At 47.6% G+C, this 22380-nt stretch overlaps 12 protein-coding genes and 1 non-coding gene across 13 annotated transcripts; 10 read left to right on the top strand and 3 right to left on the bottom strand.

Annotated features, from left to right (window-relative positions):
• Positions 1–830: 830 nt before the first annotated feature.
• LY89DRAFT_548535 (uncharacterized protein) lies at positions 831–2108 on the top strand (the record flags this gene model as incomplete). The annotated part of the gene is made up of 1 exon (XM_018208272.1): positions 831–2108. A coding segment is annotated over one exon (1278 nt), but the record flags the coding sequence as incomplete, so codon positions are not given.
• A 409-nt stretch (positions 2109–2517) lies between these two features.
• LY89DRAFT_665284 (uncharacterized protein) lies at positions 2518–3121 on the top strand (the record flags this gene model as incomplete). The annotated part of the gene is made up of 2 exons (XM_018212833.1): positions 2518–2631; positions 2690–3121. 2 exons carry the CDS (start codon positions 2518–2520, stop codon positions 3119–3121), a joined length of 546 nt encoding a protein of 181 aa, XP_018076507.1.
• A 1333-nt stretch (positions 3122–4454) lies between these two features.
• LY89DRAFT_681464 (uncharacterized protein) lies at positions 4455–6065 on the top strand. The gene has a single exon (XM_018214303.1). It carries the CDS (start codon positions 4847–4849, stop codon positions 5672–5674), a length of 828 nt encoding a protein of 275 aa, XP_018076506.1. The 5' UTR covers positions 4455–4846; the 3' UTR covers positions 5675–6065.
• Positions 6066–6593: 528 nt separating this feature from the next.
• Positions 6594–7478, top strand: LY89DRAFT_729618 (uncharacterized protein; the record flags this gene model as incomplete). The annotated part of the gene is made up of 1 exon (XM_018219394.1): positions 6594–7478. One exon carries the CDS (start codon positions 6594–6596, stop codon positions 7476–7478), a length of 885 nt encoding a protein of 294 aa, XP_018076505.1.
• A 1477-nt stretch (positions 7479–8955) lies between these two features.
• Positions 8956–9813, top strand: LY89DRAFT_665281 (uncharacterized protein; the record flags this gene model as incomplete). The annotated part of the gene is made up of 1 exon (XM_018212832.1): positions 8956–9813. One exon carries the CDS (start codon positions 8956–8958, stop codon positions 9811–9813), a length of 858 nt encoding a protein of 285 aa, XP_018076504.1.
• Positions 9814–10579: 766 nt separating this feature from the next.
• LY89DRAFT_715128 (uncharacterized protein) lies at positions 10580–11392 on the top strand (the record flags this gene model as incomplete). The annotated part of the gene is made up of 1 exon (XM_018218181.1): positions 10580–11392. The coding sequence occupies one exon, from the start codon at positions 10580–10582 to the stop codon at positions 11390–11392; it is 813 nt and encodes a 270-aa protein (XP_018076573.1).
• Positions 11393–11879: 487 nt separating this feature from the next.
• Positions 11880–13506, bottom strand: LY89DRAFT_608925 (uncharacterized protein). The gene is made up of 2 exons (XM_018210511.1): positions 13126–13506; positions 11880–13069 (listed from the first exon to the last, which is right to left on the bottom strand). Exons 1-2 carry the CDS (start codon positions 13191–13193, stop codon positions 11950–11952), a joined length of 1188 nt encoding a protein of 395 aa, XP_018076503.1. The 5' UTR covers positions 13194–13506; the 3' UTR covers positions 11880–11949.
• Positions 13507–14199: 693 nt separating this feature from the next.
• On the top strand, positions 14200–14529 carry LY89DRAFT_665278 (uncharacterized protein; the record flags this gene model as incomplete). Its single annotated transcript, XM_018212831.1, has 1 exon — positions 14200–14529. The coding sequence occupies one exon, from the start codon at positions 14200–14202 to the stop codon at positions 14527–14529; it is 330 nt and encodes a 109-aa protein (XP_018076502.1).
• Positions 14530–15652: 1123 nt separating this feature from the next.
• LY89DRAFT_665277 (uncharacterized protein) lies at positions 15653–16426 on the top strand (the record flags this gene model as incomplete). The annotated part of the gene is made up of 1 exon (XM_018212830.1): positions 15653–16426. The coding sequence occupies one exon, from the start codon at positions 15653–15655 to the stop codon at positions 16424–16426; it is 774 nt and encodes a 257-aa protein (XP_018076501.1).
• Positions 16427–16944: 518 nt separating this feature from the next.
• LY89DRAFT_t13 lies at positions 16945–17030 on the top strand. The gene has a single exon. It is a non-coding gene; the product is annotated as a tRNA-Ala (tRNA).
• Positions 17031–17205: 175 nt separating this feature from the next.
• On the bottom strand, positions 17206–19042 carry LY89DRAFT_681462 (uncharacterized protein). The gene has a single exon (XM_018214302.1). It carries the CDS (start codon positions 18927–18929, stop codon positions 17274–17276), a length of 1656 nt encoding a protein of 551 aa, XP_018076500.1. The 5' UTR covers positions 18930–19042; the 3' UTR covers positions 17206–17273.
• A 149-nt stretch (positions 19043–19191) lies between these two features.
• Positions 19192–20234, top strand: LY89DRAFT_704815 (PRTase-like protein). Its single transcript, XM_018217404.1, has 2 exons — positions 19192–19503; positions 19561–20234. The coding sequence occupies exons 1-2, from the start codon at positions 19321–19323 to the stop codon at positions 20080–20082; spliced, it is 705 nt and encodes a 234-aa protein (XP_018076499.1). The 5' UTR covers positions 19192–19320; the 3' UTR covers positions 20083–20234.
• An 868-nt stretch (positions 20235–21102) lies between these two features.
• Positions 21103–21698, bottom strand: LY89DRAFT_554996 (uncharacterized protein; the record flags this gene model as incomplete). The annotated part of the gene is made up of 2 exons (XM_018208354.1): positions 21103–21569; positions 21620–21698. Coding segments are annotated over 2 exons (546 nt in total), but the record flags the coding sequence as incomplete, so codon positions are not given.
• Positions 21699–22380: the final 682 nt, after the last annotated feature.

The following is a 22380-nucleotide window of genomic DNA, read 5'->3' as shown; positions in this document are numbered from 1 at the left end:
AAAGTTCAAATGTAAAAGTGCAAGAGTCACAAGCACCCACGTTGTTCGATGAAAGACTGCTTTCAAATCTATAATGTGCTGTTGTTGTGTTCTGTCGTGTCGTGTGTCTTTCCGATCCTCCCCTATGAATCCCTTATCAGCGCCAATAAGGCTGTAGCGGCCCCAAGCCGATCAAATGGCTCCGCCGCTTCCCTCATCAACTCCCACGTCCCAACTCGCTCGACTCCCAACCACAATCACTCTCAGCTTACATACCACTTGTCTTCTTCCTTTGCAATCCTTTCTCCCACGCAGGTTCTCATTTTGTTCCGTTTTTTTTCAAACAAAGTCAACCCACGCCAGCAAAAATCTCTCACGTATCAAACTACATGCTGCCTTCTCAGTAATAACTTGGAAGACTGCCATGCCGCACCGTGATCATCAATCGCAACTGTGCAGTGAACTCCTGGAGACGACCGCAACCACCTTCCGATAAGCCTTTAAAGACTTCGCTCTTGCAGGTACAGAAGCCGAGAATCCACATATTCCATTTCAGCATTTCCCGATCCCAGGTTGCGAAACTTGTATTGGGGTTTCCATCAAGTAATAGTCATCGGTTCGGCTTGGTAAAAGGCAGGTGCCGTACCTTGGCCTTCACGCGACTTCGCCCTACCAGCGTGAAGATGATGACCCCAAGGAGTTTCCTCTTCACCCGCCAGAACATACCGAAGACAACAGATTACCAACATGAACGACCAGTGGAGGAACGACGGACCAGATCACCTTCAAAATCGACCCCGAAAGACATGTCTGTTACTACCACCATCACCGACACGAAACCAACAACTCCTACTTCACCTGTCGTCATACCTATGCGAGGTCATAATTCCCACGAGAAACAGAAGTCGCAAGTAAGGAAGGGTCCGCAGAGTAGCAGACGAGATTCTGCAAAGGCAGATCGTCGAGCGCGCATCCATTCCCCCGATGCGCTCCCTCCCTCTGTCGCTGCGCTCCTCGCTATTACGGCCATTCCACCACAGAGACACAATGGCGGACGCACTCGAAGTGGATCAGGTCAGAAGCTGACTGTCGATGCGATAATGAGACATACGAGCGTTTCCGAGAAGGATCTAGGTACATCTTTGGGAAAGAGTCCTCTAGACTTTCTACTTAGTCCCCCGGAGGACGACGACGAGCTTGCAGGCAGTGAGAACGGACAGGAGTCAGTCATGTCTACGAGAACATTGTCGAGTGATTCGATGCCTTCCTTGGACGATGAATCTATCGACGAGCACTCGCCATCTCTGGGGTCTTTGGTCACTCCTACATCGATGCCCCGAGGCAAGAGATCAACCCCTTCGCGGAGGATACGAACACTCTCTTCGCCGCTGGGAACTTCGGAAGACCACCCATTACATGCACCAGAGATCGATGTGGACCAGTTAGACTTCAGAGTCTTCCAGAAATCACCTTCAAAAGAAGAGGCAAGGTCTGACGTAGATGTTGAAGTTGCAACCCCTCCGGGCAAATCAGCTTTCAAGTCGAACCTTACGGCTTCACTCCGAGCACTCCGAAATGCTGCCAAATCTTTCCAAACACTCACAACGCCAATGATTCCTCCGGACGATTTCCTCACAAGGTCAATCATCACTATTGATCCACAGATTCCGTTTACAGATGAGCGCATGCCTCCACGGCTTGAGGATACTCCTACCCCAGCACTCCGACGATATCTCAACCCCACTACGAATGCGCCGATCGAGGCTCATGTTCCTTCGTCACTGGCACAAACCATGAGCTCAACGCAGTGTACTGCGTCCATTCAGATGCAAACATACAATGTCTCACGATCTAAGAAAGGCACATCTCCTTCTGTTATTAGCAGACGTACTTCGACCCAGGAACCACCGATCGAAGTCGCCACCGGCCCACTCGCACGTCAGAGAGACATGCGTGAGAATAGCGATTTTATTCGGGTAGCCGTGATGGAAATGCTGATGCGCAAGAGAGGCAAGTTGGATGATCAGAAGCCTGGCAGGGCGAAATGGGCATTGCCAGCTCGACAGCCACCTACGAAGCCCTACGAACGCGACGCCAACGGAGTCCCAGTACGGTGGATTGGGGTCACACTCTGACATTGTGGCCAGTCGATCACCTGTCAGGCCACGCGATCCTCCTCAAATCTTCGACATGTTATTACAAAACCATTGGCAGCGACTTACCTGAGGCATATTCAACATTACGTACCTGAAACGAACTTCCGAGCCTATGGAACGCATCCACTTCTTCCTTGAATGCCGACCTTCTGGAAAGAAAATCGACCCACATACGGAACTCAAAATACCATGAGAGAGGTCTGCGGTATTACGATGCACCCCACTATCCCACTATTCGCTTGCGGCGGAGTTGCCCGCTTGTTCGTGACACATCAAAACGGCGACGGATTCGAACAAAAATTTGATCGTGCCGGGAAATTACGTTCCGCCGAAATTGCGTCGTGTTCAGAATTCAAGAGGCAGCAAAATTTGAGGATTCACTATGGCAGTCTTCCCGCTGACCTCCGGAGAAGGTCGGAAATGCAGGATCTCGAATGACCTGGGATCGTCAGGGCTCCTACCGGATGCATCAACGCCTGAAAGGGGTCCAGGATCGGTATGCGCCAAGGATGTATTCCGTACCGGTTCGCCTAAATGATGCACACGAGGAACAGGCGGCCATTGGACTCCGAAAAACGCCGCTGTGCCTGGATTCTCTTCTTTCGGATGATGGTCGTACGGCCTGTGCATCAGAAACATTGAAATTTGGGACGCAGATAAGGACCCCTAATTTCTGGATCGTGTGGCATTTTTCGATCGTCGGGAGAATTGAAAACCGACATGGGAGTCAAAGCACAGACGGGGATAATATTTTTCAGGGTCTTTCAGGGTTCTGGGTTGAGTCGGTGAAGCAGAGAGGTTTTGTACACGTGTTCGGAGTTCAACCTCCTGCAACTCTCACGCCGCGGCTTATCATTTCATGCAAAAAGAACCTAAATAGGGGCTATTTCGCCGGAAAGGAACATCCTGGATCTTCGGTCATCGAGTTGCGCGAAACGATCCGCAGCGAAGTCGGAATGGCTTCAACACTTGGCCGAAATTTATGAAGTGGAGGATTAGAGAGGAGGAACGAGGATGGAGAATTATGCATAGCGATTGATTTACGGATTTGATTTTTTGTGTTGCGGTGTAAGACTACATAGCGGGTTGCATTTGGAATTTATGGGCTAGGACATGGGAAATGGGCATAAAGAGGAGTAAGACGGTTACAGGTGCGATACCACTATCATGGCTTTTTTCTTTTTCAAGACGAAGAGGTTCAGCGGATGAAGATGGGAGATAGAGTCTCTTAGAGGTGGAGTGTGTAGATATGAGATTATGATGAAGAGAAAGACAATGGATGATGATAATACATTGCACAGTGCCAACCTTTGCAAAAGACTCATTTCAAGGCGGCATATCTCCATATATCTTCAGAGGGATAACCCGACTCTCTGAATGACCTAGTAATGAATATGTCGAAGTAACTGTCGAATGCCCAAGTTGAAAAGTCATAGGAACGAAGCTAATCGTGAAGAACCACGGGGTCCGTCCGAGCCAATCGCTTCAAACGAGCTACTTCATCCCACGACCAGATCTCTTCACCTCTTCTTTCACTCTCTTCAATCGTTCCGCAAACTTGGAATCTTGTTCTCCAACGCTTGGATAGAGAGGAGTATCATTTGTGGTGACATAGTTTGCCAGATTCCATACTGATATCATCATCGAACCTCTTGGAAAAGCCGTTCCTGGACTTCAGAGTCTAGGGACGCCTCGTATGTTACATTGTATGTAGCCATTTGTCTGTTTCATTATATATCTGTAGCTGTTTCTTGTTTATTGCTGATGTCTTGGCGGAAGATATGACCATTTGAGTGTGGAAAACTTCATGCCATGGTTGACGCTTCAATCTCTTTTGACGACTTCATCGTGGACTCTGAAAAGTCAACTGGCTTCAGTGCATGATTGTAGTTATGTGTTCTTGTTTGACTAAGTGGGCTCATGTTAGATGTGCGTGCTTAGTCACGAGATCACGAGAATGGATGCAGTACTCTGGAGATGAAGATGGCCTGCACTGAGAGTTTGTTTCTGCTAAAGAATCTGAAGATGTTGGTAATCTCGCATGAGCATTTCCAAGAGTAAGATAGCTTGGCCTGGAGTCGGAAGGCTTCGCTGGAGTCACCACGTGATTAGAAGCTTGACAACTTTTCAACACAAAACCTACTCGACAAGCTGTTTGCAAGCTCGAACCTGTCAGAAGGTATAATCAGAAGATCTACATCAGAGTAAACAGGATCGTAGCGTTCATAGCTAAGTAACTACCGCATGTTCGCTTGAGCTATAAACTCCTCTCATCCCCCAAATTCGATGTTCACTAGACATCATACTAAAAGAAGGTAGTCCGATTCAATTCAAGAGCTGAGTTTTACTTATGCTCACCGTGATCCATTTCTCCTCAACGCTCGCGATCCTAGTGCACATGTGGGGAATCCAGTTCGAGCCTGTATATTCGAGAATGCGCTTTTCTGCCGAGAGCATATTTTCCTACATCTTTCAACGATATCTTCGCAACACAACCTCTTCACCGACGTATCCGACCACGATTAACTACCTCCTCATATCTTCCACTCTCCTAAAAGTGCCATCACCTTGATAGAAAGATTTCACCAAACTCCCTGACTGTTTCCACTACCAATACGAACGCTATCTGCCAACCACTTACGCGCATAATATCATTGCAGCATCAGCCTCAACACTCCTTCTTGAAGTCAATCAACTACCCATCGATCATCATGGTCGCAAAGGACAGACACGCAAATCTCCCATTCGGGAAGAAGAATCCAACCACCAGAGCGTCTAAGAAGTCACTGGTTATTGTTCCCACTGATTTGTCGACGGGTCCACCATCAACCGTTGGAATCTTGCCAAAGGTACTATCCACCACGGTAAACTTCCAGCGCACTCCAGGCGCACGCGCCGATATCTCGATTTCCGCTACTGAAGTTACGCGCAATGAGATGAAAGTTGTCATTCAAACCTTCGACGATGGTCAGGTTGAAACAGCTCGGTCCTATCCTTATAATTCGACCATGTACGACCTAGCCGACGACGTGTCTAATCGAATGCCATATTCAGCAAAGGTGGAGTACTTGAAGGATCGTTGGGTCGAGATGCAGGTCAAGATACCCGAAATCAGCAGCTCTGTATCCGAATCAGATTCAGCTGTCCTGGAACAGTTGTCAAGCCTTGGTCCAGACTTCTTCAAGCTGGTCAGCAACCTGGTCGTTAGGCTTGTTCTCCCCGCTTTATCCAATCTAGCGGTCATGACGCCGTCCAACATCGTCTCAACGCCTGGCTACGCTCTGGTTGAGAGAATTGTTGACGAAGTTGAGAAGTTCGTGGCACTGGAGAAGCTTCACGTTGTCTTGGAGCTCCCACATACTTTTACACGTGGTCTGCATGAGCTCCAAATGGTGTACTCTCTACCTTTCCATTACCTGTCTTTCACTGATTGGGGTTTGAGATATACCGTGCCTTCAATGACACGCTCGAAGGTAGTTTCTGACGATGATTTGCTCCAGCTTCGTCGCCTTGATCAATCGCTCTTCGATTCTCCCTAGAATAGATTGAACATCGGTCTGATAATGCCATCCTCCTGGATACGGTGTGCTAGGATCTTGGAAGACGAATAACTGAAGCTTGGTGGTGGATTGCGAACTAATACACCTCGTGAGGTGTGCCCTAGGTTTTGAGATTCCACCTGCCGATACCTACTTTCCATCTTCTTTTGGGAAGCCTGTTGTCCGAAATTACACCTGGTCTTTTTGGCTTTCTCTTTGGGGAGCCTGTATTTTGCGTTCATGGATGGTCCTGTGAGCCTATATTTCGGCCAAGTACTCTTGTTTTTGGGAGCAATGAAGACCGACGTTCTTTTTCTGCCGCTAGCCCTACGCACAGCAGCTAGGACCATCGCTGATACTGATTTTCACTTGCTGAAAATATACTTAGAGAATCAAATCCTCCTCCATGAAATACAAAACAACTTCCTCTGTGACGACGTTCATCTATGACTCCTGAATCTACGTTATTGACACACCTGTATATTATAATGTATTCCCATCCAGAGAAGATTGCCTGTATACCCTATGGCTTTAGGTGGAATATCTAGTATCTGTTATTTGATTGCCCATCAGAGCTTTCACAATGCTTTCATCCCATGATCTATGCTGCCTCTCAAGGGCCACTAGTCAGAATCGAGCAAATCCATTCGTAGATTGATGCGCACTAGTGAACAGATTCTCTTCGCGGTAGCCGAGAGTCTACTATAAAATCTTCGACCTGCTCCAACTTGCGATTTTCTTGACAACCTTTCCGCACAATCTTTCTTCAATCGCAACCTCTTCCACACATACCAACTGATTCGCACTCTCTTCTGTCTATTATCTATCCTTCTACAACAACTTGAGCACCCTCACCCGTTGTTCTGTACCCACCAAACAAATCAACACCTCAATCACAATCTCTTACCTCATCTCCATCATGGTTGACCAGAACCAACGTCCCGGAAAGGTTGCTACCAACAACAAGGTCGCAGCCGAGTCCTCATCTGCTGCTCCTGCCTCTCGATCTGCTCATCGAGCTCCCCTCTCTCAATCAGCTTTCAACCCCGGAAGCCCAACAAAGGTCGACATCACATACGTCCGCTTACCAGGCGCATCTGCCGATATCACCTTATCCGCAACTGGTGCGACTTTGAACAAGTACAAGTCCACCAAATCCACCTACAGCAATGGGTTGGCAACATACGTAAAGGCGTATCCCTTCCAAAACCAGGGTTTCGACTTCGTCGCCCACTTCATGAAGGCTATGTCGCCCGCTGACAGAGTTGACTTCCTCGCCGCCAATTGGGTTGAGGTAGTCGTCGAACTTCGAGCATACTTCGCAAATGCCAGTAACGTCGTCAACCAGTTGGCCAAACTTGGACCGGAGTTCACGGATCACATCAAGAACCTTGACATCAAGCTCAAGCTTCCACCTTTGGCCGAACTATCGAAGATGACCCTTGCGCTCTTGCCAGCTTCCGCAGGCTACAAGCTCATTGAGGAAGTCGTCCAGGAGATCTTCCAGTTCCCCGCCATCGGACGAATGAACGTGGTTCTGTGCATCCCTCACAGTATTCAAGATGGCATTCATGACCAGCACTTGAGTCATGCTCTGCCCTTCTTTCCTATGAGCTTCACTGGTTGGAATGTAGATATCCAGGCTCAAGGCATGTACAAGCCTAAGCTGATTCTCAGGGAGGACCTGAATTCCCTCAATGGACTTCGTGCTATCGAGGTCAAGCGCAAGGAGGATGAGGAGCTTCGGGTGCTAAATGCTGTATTTGTACGTCACAGCATTTACGAACCAGAGACTCTTACCTAAGGATACCGGAATCAGTGATGGTGGAGGGTTCTGGTGGCCATGTTTTCGTGTCAGTCGTGTGAGGGAGAGTAGCCGGGGTTTCTTGGTTTGCTTTTGGATCAACCATGGCAAAAGGACGATAGCGGGTACTAGATGTAATTCATGCAGTCTACTTTCTTGAATTCAAGACACCCTAGATACCTAAAGCAGAATTAATAAGTAGATTCTTCCCTGATATGAGAACAGTCGCTCTGCCACTCTTTGATTTTCAATCTTAGGTAAACGAAAGTGATATATTCTTCAGACTTGCGATGCTACTATCTGCGCCATTGTGTCTCGTGAACTATATGTTCTAGAGTAAACTCCTCTAATATCGACCCACTCCTCTGTTTCAGAACGAGCTACTCACTGCCGTTCCCGATGCTAACATGGCCTAACCTGCACAGAGTCGAGTGCTGATGCCTAAGTTACGAGTCACATCATGAATCAATTGACTGGCAAAGAACAAATACCTTAATATTTTCTTCTTTTCTACGATTTACGATGCCTGGGAAAACATATGCAACATTTGAAGTCACCTACCTACGTTCGATGTATCCGAAGCGAAAATAAGCGAGGTGAAGATAGGGGACGACGCGATCACGTGGATGCTGTGAGCTTTTGCCTCGACGGAACTTGCTCGACGGAGGTCATAACCAACTCGTTGCAGACTCTTTACAGATTAATGGTGAAATAGCAGGATCTAGTTCCTATCCTTTGGGCCGGAACGGATAATAATGCAGTGAATAGTTCCACACACCAATACCGATGGTGCTGGAGAGACGATTTAGGAAAGATAAATTGGAGAGCAACTAAGTATTTCATTATAAACGGATGTTCATGAATGTTGATATTAGGTCATGAAGTGTGCTCGTATGTTAAAAGTGGGCGTTTGCAAGAAGTCTGTCTTCAAATGGAAGAATTTGACAAAGTAACTGGGAAGCATTTAGACCAGGTGTACGTAAGCCATATCTTCAGTGGCTCTAAGATTAGGTAGAATTGAACTAACATTACGCTCATAGATCTGCTTGCGCACTAGTGACGCTTTCATTAGGAGCTCTTGACTTATATTATCTAGCTTCTCGCAAGTACCTCAACATCTGCCACTTCTCCAAGAATCTACCACATCAGCACACAACTTCTATTCTCACGCTCATACCAACAAAAACACTTCCATCGAGCGCTTCCGAGTCTTTCAATTTCACAGTGCCTCATCAACAGAGTTGCGCTGCACAGACTTTTGAGATTGTCTCTATCTTGCTTTCCACTTGCGCTTCGAGCATCCACTGATCGCAAGTACTCCTCAATGCGCATTGGTTTCCGTATACTGACAATTACAAGGATTGGAGAAGCAGCCTGCGCCAGAGATTCGATACCCTTGTATCGCGCGTCCTTCATCGAAACTTTCCAGGAGCGATCACCTATAAATTCTCGACTCGGCAAGTCCGACAACATCAAAATGTCTCCACCTCTCAACAATACATCCAAGTTCCCTAATACTTCTTACATCACCAACGAAAAGATCCATCGCAAAGCTGGAGCCAACGCTGAGGTTTCGATTTCGATTGACGGCATTGTGCGCAATGAAGTCGTCGACTACACTCAAGTCTACAGCAACGGAAGAACTCTTCCTTTCCGATCTGCCAGATACGATTCCTCCTCTTACGAGTTCGTTACCGACCTCTTCAAGAACATGGATCGCGATACCAGGGAGGAGTATCTGAAGAACCATTGCTTCGAATTGGTCGTCGACGAGCGCAGTTTCCGCCACGGTCACGACGAGCGAGACTTCTTCGAGCAATTATTCCGCATGAAGCCTACCCTTTCACTTATTCAAAGATTGAAGGTCAAGATCATCGTTCCTCTCGGTGGATGCCCAATTTTGTCAGACCAGAATTACGCCGAGTCTCCAACTCGTGCATTCCTGATCGGCGTCGCCAATGAAATTAATTACTTTCACTCTCTGAAGCGGCTCGATGTTGTCTTAGCTCTATCCAAGAATTTCGAGAATTATGAATTCTGGGACTTAATGGTCTATGCCCTGCCCTTCTGTACCTTGAAGAACTTTCCACCCTGGAGATTGATGCATCAGGATCCAGGTATGTTTCCGCCAGAGAAAGTGAGAGGAAGTTATGTCAAGAGAGTCAATGAGAAGGCCGCACAGCTCGAGAAGCGCAAGAGACAGGCGGTCAAAGCTAAGCTGGATGCGGAAGATGCTATTGCTAATGCTTCACGCATTATTCCCAGCGCCTTTCACAAGGAGACGAAGGAGAACAAGGAGGTGACGAAGAAAGTGACTTGGGTAGGACTACTCTGAATGGCTCATTTCTTTTGGGCAGTATGGGACTCTGATTTGAGGGTAGCAGAACTGGCACTGGGGCTTGACAACCTCTACGTATGGACATCACTTCAGTAGCAAATTCAGCAAACATTTCGCATAGTCGATCCGTCCTCGTTCTGTGAGACTTCATATGACATAGTATATCTCAGTGCATGGTTCATGTGTCCATGAGTGGAAAGATTGATGAGTTAAATTAAGATGCCTACTAGATGAATTTGCAGGAAGAAAGCACATTCTACAGAAGAGACTAGTACATTGTGTCGTTATGGCTATATATCCAATTAACTATATCACTAAGGATCATACGGTAGCCTAGTTGGCAGTGAGCAGGCCAGAAAGCATCTTTGCAACTAGATATATATATATAGAGGTGTCAACTGTTGAGCCACTAGTGTTCAAATTACGGATTCTATGCTAAGCCGCGTAAAGTGGCAGACTAGGCGCAACGAGTACAAGAGTTGCTAGTGGCCCTCCCTGGGAATATACTGTCTCCCTAAAATTTCCTCTGCAATATTCTCAAATTTTCCTTCATACACAAACTTTCTTGTCCTCATCAGACTTCCGACTACTACAGTTGCACGTCAACCTCTTACATCAACATCAAACTGCTTGCTACTCCAAACCAAGTACAGTACAACACATCAAATACCTCGCGCGACTGATAAGCAGTGCGCAAAGCTACCAAACCTTCTACAAACATCCGACCTTTCGAAGAAAGCAATCTCTCAGACATATCCCCAATATGTCTTCTGTATTTCTCCGAAACGTTGCGCTGGCAAAGCCAGTAACTGTCCGAAAGCCCGGCGCAAATGCCGAAGTCACAATTACTCCCACTGGCATCGAGCGCACCGAGTTGCGCCAAATTGTCACCTCATACTATCCATCCAAGCAAATGAAGACACTTGATGACTTCGACCCATCTTCCTACTCCATCGTCGATGAACTCTTGAATAAGATGTCCCCTCAAGTCAGACGCGAGTTCTTGAAGACCAAGAGTTTCGAAATCATCGCCACTGAGCAGTGCCTAAACTTTGGCAACGACGGCATGGATCTTTTCCAGCAACTCGCTCGCTTGGCTCCCATTATCGGCCGGATCGAAAGCTTGATCGTCAGAGTCCAAGTCCCAGTCGTTGGTGCAATTCGCAAGAAGGCCGACTACAAGGCCTCGAGCACCCGAGCCTTCCTTGAAGAGTTGGCTTACAAGGTTGGACTCTTCAAGTCCTTGAAGCGTATGGACGTCCTCCTAGAGATGCCTAAGGGTTCGGATCTGGAGGGCACACTCCCTTTTAGTAATGTTTGCGCCTTCTACCGCATGCGCTTCAGAAAATGGAAGTTGAAGTTACATGTTGACGGCAAGCCCAACCTTCTGGTTGATGACGTTCGCCTTGCTCAGATGGACGCCATGAACTTAGAGTTCTTGAGGGAGGAGGAAGAGGAGGTGAAGGAAGAGCGCAAGCGTCGCGCAGATGAAAAGAGAATGAACAACGTAGCCCGCGCCCCAATCAACTATACCCTGGTTGCACCGAAGGGTGGTATGAAGCGTCGTGGACGATAAGTTATCTTCATGGAGGAATGTTGTTTGTGAGTGATGGACACAGCTGGTTAAGCGTGGAGGTGACGATTTGAGTGGGGTGTGGAGGATGGTGAGACTTTCAATTTTGTAGCCACCGCTAGGCTTGCGACTTTATTTGTGTCTCTTCTTTTCGGTTATTTGCGCGTTTGCCAACATGATAGTCTGGTATGGAGCAACTCTTGGAGTTTCGGGTAGGCGTGGGATTTGTACCACTCGGCACGGCAGGTCAGCGAAAAAAATATAGAGCCGGCGTGGAAGGGACTCGAGCCTAGGTGGACATCGTTTGCATAAAACAACGAATGATACAAGAACTAAAAAGTCGTAGATTTTGCCAAGTCGAGAATGTGCACATGACCGTGAATATTCTTTAGGGTGCACCTTTCGGCATATATGTGATATAGCGAAGATGTATTAGATATGTTGAAGATGACTTTCTACAAAGGTTTTTGCAGTGCTTTTGAGCAGGGCAGTTTAATCTTCAGATCTTCATTTCCTGAGCCAAAATATAGTAAATGACCAGTCGGCATAGGCCATCACTCCTAATCAACATGGCCATTCTCGAAATCGGTTTGTCTAGGGTCTCGCCGAACGATCAGCAGTCGGCCCTGGCACACGCGCCGAATGGCAAACCCAACGTTCAAAAAGAAGCACATGACCATAAGAACGACCAAAGCCGTGGTGACCGCTCTGAAAGCGGGGGAGTCCATGGCAATTGAGAATAGCAAGAAAGAGGTCGTAAGTGTGCCAGTAGGGAATATGATGCTGTTCCAACTCAAGGTCCACATCAACTGCCGTTGCCATGCCTTCTCGGCCATTGCTGCGAAGGCCATCAATGCCCAAACGCATCCCATCCCGGTCAGCCACAGTGCAAGAAGTATGCAAGCAACACTTAATGGCTCTGCTGCCGATTCCGTCAAGAAAGTACCTCGATTGTAGCCAGCAAACCGACCGTATTTGTTTGCTGCAGAGCTCAAGAGCTGTATAGCGGCTGCTGGCTGTCCCATGGGACCAAGAAACACCCAAACGGAAGCGATGTTCTCAGCAGGAGGCCAGCCGTCCACAAACAGGGAGTGGAGAAGGTAAGTGTAAAGAAATATCGACATAAATAGCCCTATTCCCACTATCATGAACGAGACTATGATAATTGGAACAGCTAGCCTGGCTGAAATGTCATCTGCAAAGCTCACTATCAGACCTCCGGTTGTAGCCACCGTAGCGACACCAACGGCTGGAATCACGATTGTCAGGGGAAGTTTCCGGTCTTTGACGCTGCGTCGACGGATCAAAGTAAGAAAGGTGAAGAGGAGGTAAGCCACCATCCATCCCGTTCCAATCCACCACATCGCATAGCCAACAAGAGTGAATGCATGGCCGCCCCACGAAGCATTGCTGACGATCAGGCATGTCAAAGCTGACAGCGTTTGCCAGGCAATAGGCCAGCATGCCCCGAGGGCCAAGTCGTTGATATTGTCGGTTATTTCATAGTACGCCTGCCTTCCAAACCAGATGAATCTAGTAATCATGATGGCCGAGAAAATGATGAACAGGACGAGGTCAACGACGAAGGCTATAGTTGACAAGACAGGAAGCCCACTGAATTGGTAGGGCAATTGGTGCAAGAGGATGCCAATGACACCAGCATTCATACACCAGGTGAACCTATGTCGATGTAAGCTAGAGTGGAACACCCTTGTACCACGGGAAATTATACCTACCATATCGGAGTAAAGTCCTGGACGAGTGCCCGAAATGGGCTGCGAATTCGTCCCTCATTTGGGCTCATGCTGGCGATGGCTATTGAATCGATACAAAGACGAGAGATCAGAGAAAAGTCAACTGCAAGAGATATTGTATACTTGTCGAATTCTTGAAGTTGTTCGGGTCTAATGTCTGGTCGATGTCATTACTAAACGCAACTAGGGTATATCTTAGAGCATCGTCGCGGGTAAGTCTTCGGTAATAAGGAAATGACGTAGGAAGCGAAGCTTTTTGAATTCCTTTCTAAGAACACGGATTTTCTCTCTTCTCTATTCGAAGCCTAGATCGATGCTAACGATGTAGTCAAAGAATTATCTCAAGTGGTTGACCTGTGCCGCATTAGCGTGAAGTGGGGTAACCGAAGGACGGTATGCTACTCTTCGCCCGATCAAGCGAACTATTGACCCCTTGCCAATCTCGGTACGGTACGGAGTTGCCGCGAGTACCGTTCCTGATATCAAAATGAAGCATCGGGAATAAGCTCGCTTATTTATATCCACCCGCGAGGTGAGGCGCTGCCTTGCCTTGCGTTGTTACGATGGTGAATGCCGTAGCTGAGAATTTACTATCAACCCTTGATTATCAGTACATTAACTATTGTTTTTCCAATACTGACCAGGATGAAGATCTTCGACTTGTGTCGGCTCTGCGGACTCGCTTCAGCTCAAACTTCAGCAACTCTTGTCTTTCGCTACCGTAACGGAGGAAACACGAAGTGCAATTAAATACTTTCTAGAAAATATTCGACTTAAGTAGGTATTTTGAGAGTGAGGCAAGGCTGTGCTGGTGGATGCCACATAAAAGTTTTTAAAAAACGTGAGAAATGCCTTCAACTCACTGCCAAGATTTTCTTTTCTTCCCTAATATCTCCTTCCGCCATCATCACGCCTGCCATTCTTCTATCCCAGATCCCATTACTCCAACAGATCTTCCCAATCTTAAGGCACAGCTTTTACTAGATCTGTCAATTTCGCGCTCTTCTTCATATTCTAGACACCTACAAAAGCTTCTACTTTCAAACATCCAGGACAATGAATAGCACCTCCTCCTCCTCCCACGGCGCCGAAGCGACCAACCGGCAAGAGCTTGTCCGCAAGCGTGGTTATGATGCCGAAATCACAGTACACATAGGCGGCATCCAGCGCGATGAGATGAAGCAAATCGGCCTATATTGGCCTTTACGCAAGCAGATGTCACATAATGTGGACATCTTCAACAGACATGACTATCGCATTGAAGAAGATCTGTCGAAAGCTGTTCCTACCAAACGCAAAGCGAATGCTGGCAATCACAGTATTTGCGCTCAATACCTCACCGAGAAGTACATTGAGGTCTTCATCGACTTACAAAGTCTTCATTAAGGCGCAATGGAGCCATCTGTTACTGATCAACCGGAGCGCCTGAATCTTGTTTGCAGCCTCATCCAAAAAACAAATCATTAATATCAAGTCCCCACTTCATACGTCAAGATAGATGCCGAATATCGAACTTCGAGCACACACATATTCCTAGAGAAATTAGTCCAGGAACTTAGTCCTTTCGAAGCACTAAAGTTCATGACGACTGTCTTGCTTTAGCCTTCCTTCTCAAGTATCGTTTGCGCTTACTGCCGTTTTGCGAGTTTCTTACCACTTACGAAGTTCCTTCTGGACACGGCTCTAGACGAGAGGATACCACGAGGCAAAGTAAAGGAGATAGTACCCAGGAAAGTTGCAGTCTTATAGCTGTGAAACTTGAAGTATTGCGGAGGCTCAGGTATCATTGGAAAAGAGGCAGGTTGAGGAGGCGCAAACCATAGAAATGGACACACTGAAATTATCTTGCCTATCACCTTGTTCTAGAGTAGAGAAGCAGTCATGCAGATACTGAGATGATAAACTGAAACGGCATATGTGAGTAACATCGACATAGTCATTGAAGCCATTGCGCTCACAATACGACCCACCTATAAGGTCCCGAAATTATTAGTAGTTGCAAAGTGATCTAAATCCGCTATGCCCAGAGACTTGCAATATATATCTATCACTTCTTTAACCCACCCATACAAAATCTGCACATATTGCGAATGACGGATGTTACCCCGGCTGCCAGACATTGGAAAGGGGCACTAGGCTCTCCAGGATATTCTGGGAGACACTAGCACACGATTACCTTCCATATATGACTGTAGCAATACCAGAAAGTCACATGAAGGAAGAATTCGGCTCATTGTTTGCACAGCTTACTAGTGCGCCAGTCGCAAGTTTTTGGGTAGTATAAAAGCACCCTTTCGCAAACTTTCTCGAGACTTTTTCTTCTTCCTCTTCATACTTTTTCGAACACTTCGACACCTTCCATCATCGATCAACAACTATCAATCATCGACCATACATCTTCAAGATACCTCCACTTCACAACAAGAGCACTGATCAACCTAAATCCACCCACAGCAAATTACCCACTTGTGCTCTTCCCCGAAAACTCCATATCCACAACATACTCACAATGGATACCTACATCAACAACCGCTCGCGCCTCACTGCTATTGCAGCAGCACCGAAGAAGACAGTCTCCAAGGCTGACAAGAAGACTTGCACCAAGGATGAGCCTGTCATCCGTAAGCTTGGCGCAAGCGCCGACTTCTCCATCACCATCAGCGGAATCACTCGCAACGAGATGCGAGAGCGCGGAAAGTATTACACCAAGTCGATGAAGCTCCCAGGAAACATCGATCTGTACAACACTCCAACCTACTCCGTTGTTAAGGATCTCACTCAGAACATGTCTGTCCAAGCTCGGAAGGCAGAGATCATGGATTCCAAATATTGGGAAATCATCGTCGACGTCCAGAGTCTGAGTTCCGGCCCTAGCGACCCATCCATCCTCCACAAGGTCCAGGAGCTCACTCCTCTCCTCAACGAGATTCAGAAGCTGATCGTCAAGATCACCTTGCCATCCAACTTCATCACCACGAAGGCTGACTACATGAACTCACCAACTCGGCGCTTCCTGAACCGGCTCGTGCGACAACTTCGAGCCTGCAGATCGATGAAGTGGATGCGCATCGTCCTCGTTCTTCCCAAAGGCCACCCGGGCTTTGAGAGCAATAGCCCAACTCCCGCTTTCCCTGCGTATTACGTGATTCCGTTCTACGCACTGCGTTTTAGGAGTTGGCGTATCCAGTACCAGGGACTTGGACAGCACACCAAGTTTTTGAACGACTTTCATGTCTCTGAGGTGGATGATAGGAACAACGATTTCTGGGCTCCGAGTGCTTAGGATGGAAACAGAGAGGACACCTGAGAAGATTATCATCAAGTAAATTTTGGGGTGGAAATGGTAGCTTGGGCAAATTGTGAGAGGTACAAACACTATGGAAAGAATCATAGAAAGCAAATGGAGTTGGTGGATCAGGGGGTTGGATTATGGATGCATCAGTGGCAGGGAAATAATGGTTTTTGCGAGCATTGCGTTGCACTTCTGAAATTTTGCATATGAAGGCCTTCAAAAAATGAAGGACTTCTCTCCAACCTCACTGTCCACAACATGAACGTGATTCCACTGACTCAACCTCATTCCTGCCAAAGTTCCATTCTCATCTCATCTCATTCAACAATCTGTCGATCGTCCCCTTTTCCAAATTAAGCGAGAGCAGACACTCGATACTCGACACTCGTCCCGTCCCGTCCCCACAAACACCCGACAAAAATCCCCACCACCACCCAATTCTCTAATACCTTATGAATTTAAATAAGCATATCTTTGCACACAACAGCCAATCAGAGCGATGGCTTCCTGGGGATGTATTTCAGTGGTAGAATGCACGCTTTGCATCAAATTGCAGATCTGCGTGAGGTCCGGAGTTCAATCCTCCGCGTCTCCAAACTTTTTGACTCTCCTGCATAGCTACTGAGCATTTATTTTTCTATTTGACCTGACCAAGTTGAGTTGACAACTTTACCTACGAAGGAAGATTGAGACTCGTTAGGCGAGCACTAGCGCCGAATTGAGCTTACTTCTTTTTTAGTATAGAGATTGATTGGGTGTTGAACTTCTTTCCAATATATCTGATATATCCATTGTTTTTTGGTGAAGAGATCTAATCTTGTAACGCAAACAAAGCATTTCAATGTACACACTGCAACTTAGAGAACCCTCTCGTCCACTGTACACTACCCATAATAACGACCAGGAAGCAGAACGCAACAACGACGCTTGCCGCTCCATATCTATAAGCATTCCTTCGCCTCAGCATGTTCAGCTCACTGACCCAAGTACTGACCGTAGTCAAACACCCACAGAACCCATCTTCTATCCCCTGAAGTACTTGGCACCCCACTACCCCACCAAAAGGCACGTGCTGTAAGTCATAGGTCATGCCTATGATTGCTGTGCCGAAAATATTTACAACGAATGTCCCAAGTGGGAAAGAGGAAATCTTGCTGTTCAGGTAGATCGAGGCGTAGAAGCGTCCTAGACACCCAAGAGGAGCGAAGACTAGGGCGAAGACTGCTCGACCTCGCCAGGTCTCTGGGTGACCATCATGTCGGTCAGGAGGCCAGATGGCGAGGAATATCGCTCCTAGCCAGCAACCCCATGCTAGAACGACAGCCACACGGTCGAGAACCTTGCGACAGAATGTAAATGGTAGGCTTGGAGTCCAGGGTTCTAAGAGTATAGCCAGATGAGCGCCAATCACCAGAGCTGACATTGAGAGCGAAACGGTAGTGATGATGACAGCCAGCAAGGCCATGAATGAATAACCACCATTCCTCGAAACTGTTGAAGTGGTTGATTCACCGACACCATAATCGGCAGGGTGGTTCAAAGGAGTCGGCAGCTCATTTGACATCGCCAGGTAAGCATCGCGGATGAAAGATGAAAACGAGGTGAAACATCCACAGAAGCCTGTTGCCAGTCCGATGTATAGAGGGATTGTCTTCTTTGTAGCAGCATGAGCCTTCTTAGCCGCCGCCAAATCGATAGCTTGATCAGAACTTGAGCCACTTTCCTCGTCTTGAGACTGCTGCTTTGCTTTCTCAAGTTGTTGCTTGTAAGTTGGCGTGCCCCACTCTTCTTTGAACAGCATCCTATCTTCACTTAAGAAGCCCATAAGAAGACTACCTCCAAAGTTTGCCCATAATTCGCTGAATACAACAGGTGCTCCGGGGTAGAAGGTGATAGCTTGTAGTCCAAGTCGAGCCAAAGTTCCGAGGAAAGAGAACAGTATCAGATAAGAAATGACATATAATTGTGTGGCAAATCTCGAGACCTTATGAGCAGCTTTCTCTTCTTCTTTCTGCTCTTCCTGCGGCTGCACACCTCCTGCTAATGAGGCCCTTCTGCGGTTTTCCTGATCTCGCTCATAAGTCTGCTCCTCGTCCTTCGCTTCCTCTAACGACTTATGCAGATATACACGAGCCTCGTCGGGATTCTCCACCGGCGAAGGCGTGGCTAATTCATCGAGATGGGCGTAGTTATCTGGGAAATCGTAACTCGTTCCTCCATCAGATACCCGTCTTGATCTCCGGGACGAATGTGATATTGACCTCCCAAAACTCGGTCTCCGCGCGCCTCTTGAGGCACTCGTATCTCCAGAGTGATGGCTCCGCCCTTCCAACGTCCGCCGTCGATGTATAGGACTGTCGTCTGGATTTTGAATGGGTGCTGGAGCAGCTACCTCATCGAGATTGGCGTAATCGTCTGGCACATCGTATCCAGCATCGTGTGACGGTTTCCTCTGCTGTGAGAGGATGTTGTGATCCCGCTGTACATTGTCCATGTCATTCGCTCTAGTCGAAGCAGCCGTCACGAATTGAGGCGCTTCGAGGCGAAATGCCAGAATATGGTCTGCTTGATAACAGATAATTCAGAACATGGTGAAAGTGAGGAAACTCCTCTTCTGAAAAATGGAGATCCTCAGCCCTGTCGATGATCGTGCCGGGAAGCTGATTATCAACCAATCAATGCTCATTCCTCGATAACAGTAATCGGATTGCTTCCGCCGGATCCGCCACAGCCAACCATCCTTGCACCTGCATGGCCTTGCATTCTACCAGCAAGCTTTGAATTTATCCTCCAAGAAGAGCCTCACGTCCATGATTTCCTCGAGTTCATAACCTCTCGTTCCAGATACCCATTTCCTCCGTCCTGTCTCTCACTCCACGTCCGCCATGTCTCACTCCCTCCCACCCAACGTTCACGTCTCAACACACCCATGTCTCCAAGCCAAGCTCTCTCAACTGCGAGCCAGCACAACCAACGCCCGAGAAACAAAAGCTCTAGTCCACGAGATATCATTCATAGTCGGCTGCGAAGCCACCGCCGCCGGCCTCTCAGCCGTAAAAGGGCCAGCCGTCCGTTCAACCCTCACTTACCCCTCCTTCACCCCACTTAATAATTAATATACACAGGCCAAAACTGCCCTAGGCTACGAATACACAACAACGACCATCTCACCCTCGACAATCTCCCTCGTGCCAATCCTCAGATCCGGGCTCGGCATGCTCGACGCCATCCAAACCCTCCTCCCACACGCCGTCCCAGTCCATCACCTCGGACTCTTCCGCGAACCAGTAACACTTGAACCCGTGGAATATTACAACAACCTACCCTACCACATCCCCGCGCCGTCTTCGCCGTCGAATAGCCACAACACCTCCGCGTCCGAATTAGCCATCTTACTCGATCCCGTTATAGCGACGGGAGGAACGAGTGCGGCCGCAATTCAAACACTGAAGGAGTGGGGCGTTAAAAGGGTTATCGTGATTGCGGTTTTGGGAGCTGTGCCTGGTATGTTGAGAGCGGCGAAGGAATGGGAGGAGGGTGTGGAGATTTGGGTTGCGGGTGTGGATGAGGATTGTAATGAGAGGGGGATGATTAGACCTGGTCTTGGGGATGTGGGGGATAGGTTGTTTTTGACGATTGGGAAGTGAGAGGAAAGGAGAGAGGGTAGGTCTTTGAATTGAATCATGGTTACTGGTGTTTTGTGGCTTTATTGGGAGGATACCAGGTTAGATGCTAGCTTTTTGGTAAGAGCAATGCTCAATAAGAAGAATGTCAGTCAAGACAATTTGAGTAAACCTTGTAAACCATCCAGAGCATTTTGTACAACTTGTTATCCAACTTGATACTGGACATTCGGAGTCTCCATTGTCCGCCATATTTCGGACAATAAACATGCTTATTGCACTACACTAAGCTATAATCTAGCCTTGCCGATTTGTTTGGCTTTTCCTCTGGACAATAGAGAGTTTCATATCACATGAATACAATTATAATCACTGTCAGAAATAGAAGGAATATATTGAAAGACCATACTTTGCTGTTCTACTCGCTAACTGAACGCTATCGGCACTTTCTCGCAAATTCCGGGTATCATCTCTAAACACCCTTGCAAACTCCATGTCTATGCCCTGCCCAAGGCTCCGTATACTCTTACAATAATGCATGAAAGTCCCTCGCTCTGCTGAAAAACACTGCATTAAAAGAGTAGATAATCCCAACCATCTCCGTGATCCCACGGCAAGAAGTAGAAAAGAAAGCAAAGAAGTCGCCACATGGCCTCGTAATAATTCGACAATAGGAGTATGAAGCCGAAGTAGCATAGTAAGCCGCATACCAGGTATGGGGTTGGCTCGATCAGAAAGTCGTGGTAAAGATCCAGAAACCAGGATTCGAGTTCTATTTCTGATGGCGGAAGGGTCGGTAACTCTAATGGCGGTGAGATTGGTAGATTGTGTCGAAAAGATGTTCGATGTGAGGATGACACGAGGGTCTTGATCTTGCGTCGTACCCCATGAAGCTCTTCCAGGGTCATTTCTCGTTTTCTCGATATCCTCCGGCTGGTCCGCATCCTAACATATAACCTTAAACCCTTTCTGACCATTTTCCCGCAACGGCCATCGTATCGTTTCTTGGTACATCTACCTCCCCGGCGCAAGCAAGCCCCTAACCCTTTCGATCCTTGCAACCGCGCCCTCCAACCTCTCCAGCCTCTTTCTCTTCTCCCCATCTCTCCGCTCAAGGACTTCCACACGTTCCTCCAACTTCGCTCTAGCCTTTCTCTCCGTAGCCACCATCTCATTAGCTTGCTCAAACAACTGTGCGCTCAGCTCTTCCAGTTCATTACTCGCGTTGTCCAACTTGGTTTCCGCAGATGCCCTCAAAGCCTGTTCTCTCGTCAGAGCAGCTGCGAGATCAGTTGCTGAAGGTGTGGGCGGCGGAGGCGGGGATTTCAAGTTCGGAGTTGATTTGCGAGAATTGAGGAAGGACGATAGTCGGTTCTGTACCGGGAGGTAGGAAAATCTGCTTGGGCTGCCTGCTCTCTCTTCTTCTTGTCTTGCAGCTTCATTCGAATTCCGGGCCTGTGCTTGTGCCTTTAGCTGTTGAATTTCGTCTTCGTAGTCTGCCCACTTGTCGACTGCAACGGTTTAGCAAAAAGAACTTGGTGAAGAAAGATTGAATACAAACCTGCTGCCGTAGCCTTTTGAGTCAACAGTCGAACTTGTGCTTGTAGATCTTCGATCTGTCGCTGCGCTTCCGCTGCAATCTCTGAGTGAACTGGCAAACCAACTCCACAATTTGGACAGGATGTATGGTCCGTCGCATGCGACATTGTGATAGTTGCGGTTGTTGACATCGTGTATGTGTGATGTGGTCAGGAGACCTTGAAGGTACTTGTCGGTGAGTGTTCTCTGACTTGTGAAGTTTGTTGCCCAGCCTCGCTCCAGCCTTGCTCCTTCTTTTGATTATTGTAGCTATTGTTTGAGACAATAGCGATTGTTTGTCGCTGCGAGACTCGAGAATGTCTTGCAAATGTGAGCAAATGTCGTGTGAGGGGCGTCAGGTATTTTGTGTGTTCTCGAAATACGAGGATGTCGGCGCAGGGATGTACGCCACGATTGATCGGCAACCGCTGTCATTTAGTCCCGATGCTAATTTTATCCCTACTTTATGCATAACCTCCAAGGGTCTTCAAACGGTGGATATCGAAATACTTCTGAAGCACTGCGCCTATCAACTTCATGCTGCATTTCATATAACAGGGCCACGTCATGAGTTTGAATCATAGAGCCATATTGTGTAAGTTGTCGTGAATGATACATAGTTCAGGCCATTCGGCAACTGCTTCTCGACCCAGAAAGATACATAGTGCAGGTAGGTAATTGGTATGTCACGAGGAGTCTCAATCATAACATATTGTCACAAATCATTGTTGTTTTCCTTTCATT

This window comes from Mollisia scopiformis, assembly GCF_001500285.1.
Source record: "Mollisia scopiformis unplaced genomic scaffold LY89scaffold_4, whole genome shotgun sequence".
Classification (NCBI taxonomy): Eukaryota; Fungi; Ascomycota; class Leotiomycetes; order Helotiales; family Mollisiaceae; genus Mollisia; species Mollisia scopiformis.
This window is presented reverse-complemented; position numbering and strand designations above follow the sequence as displayed.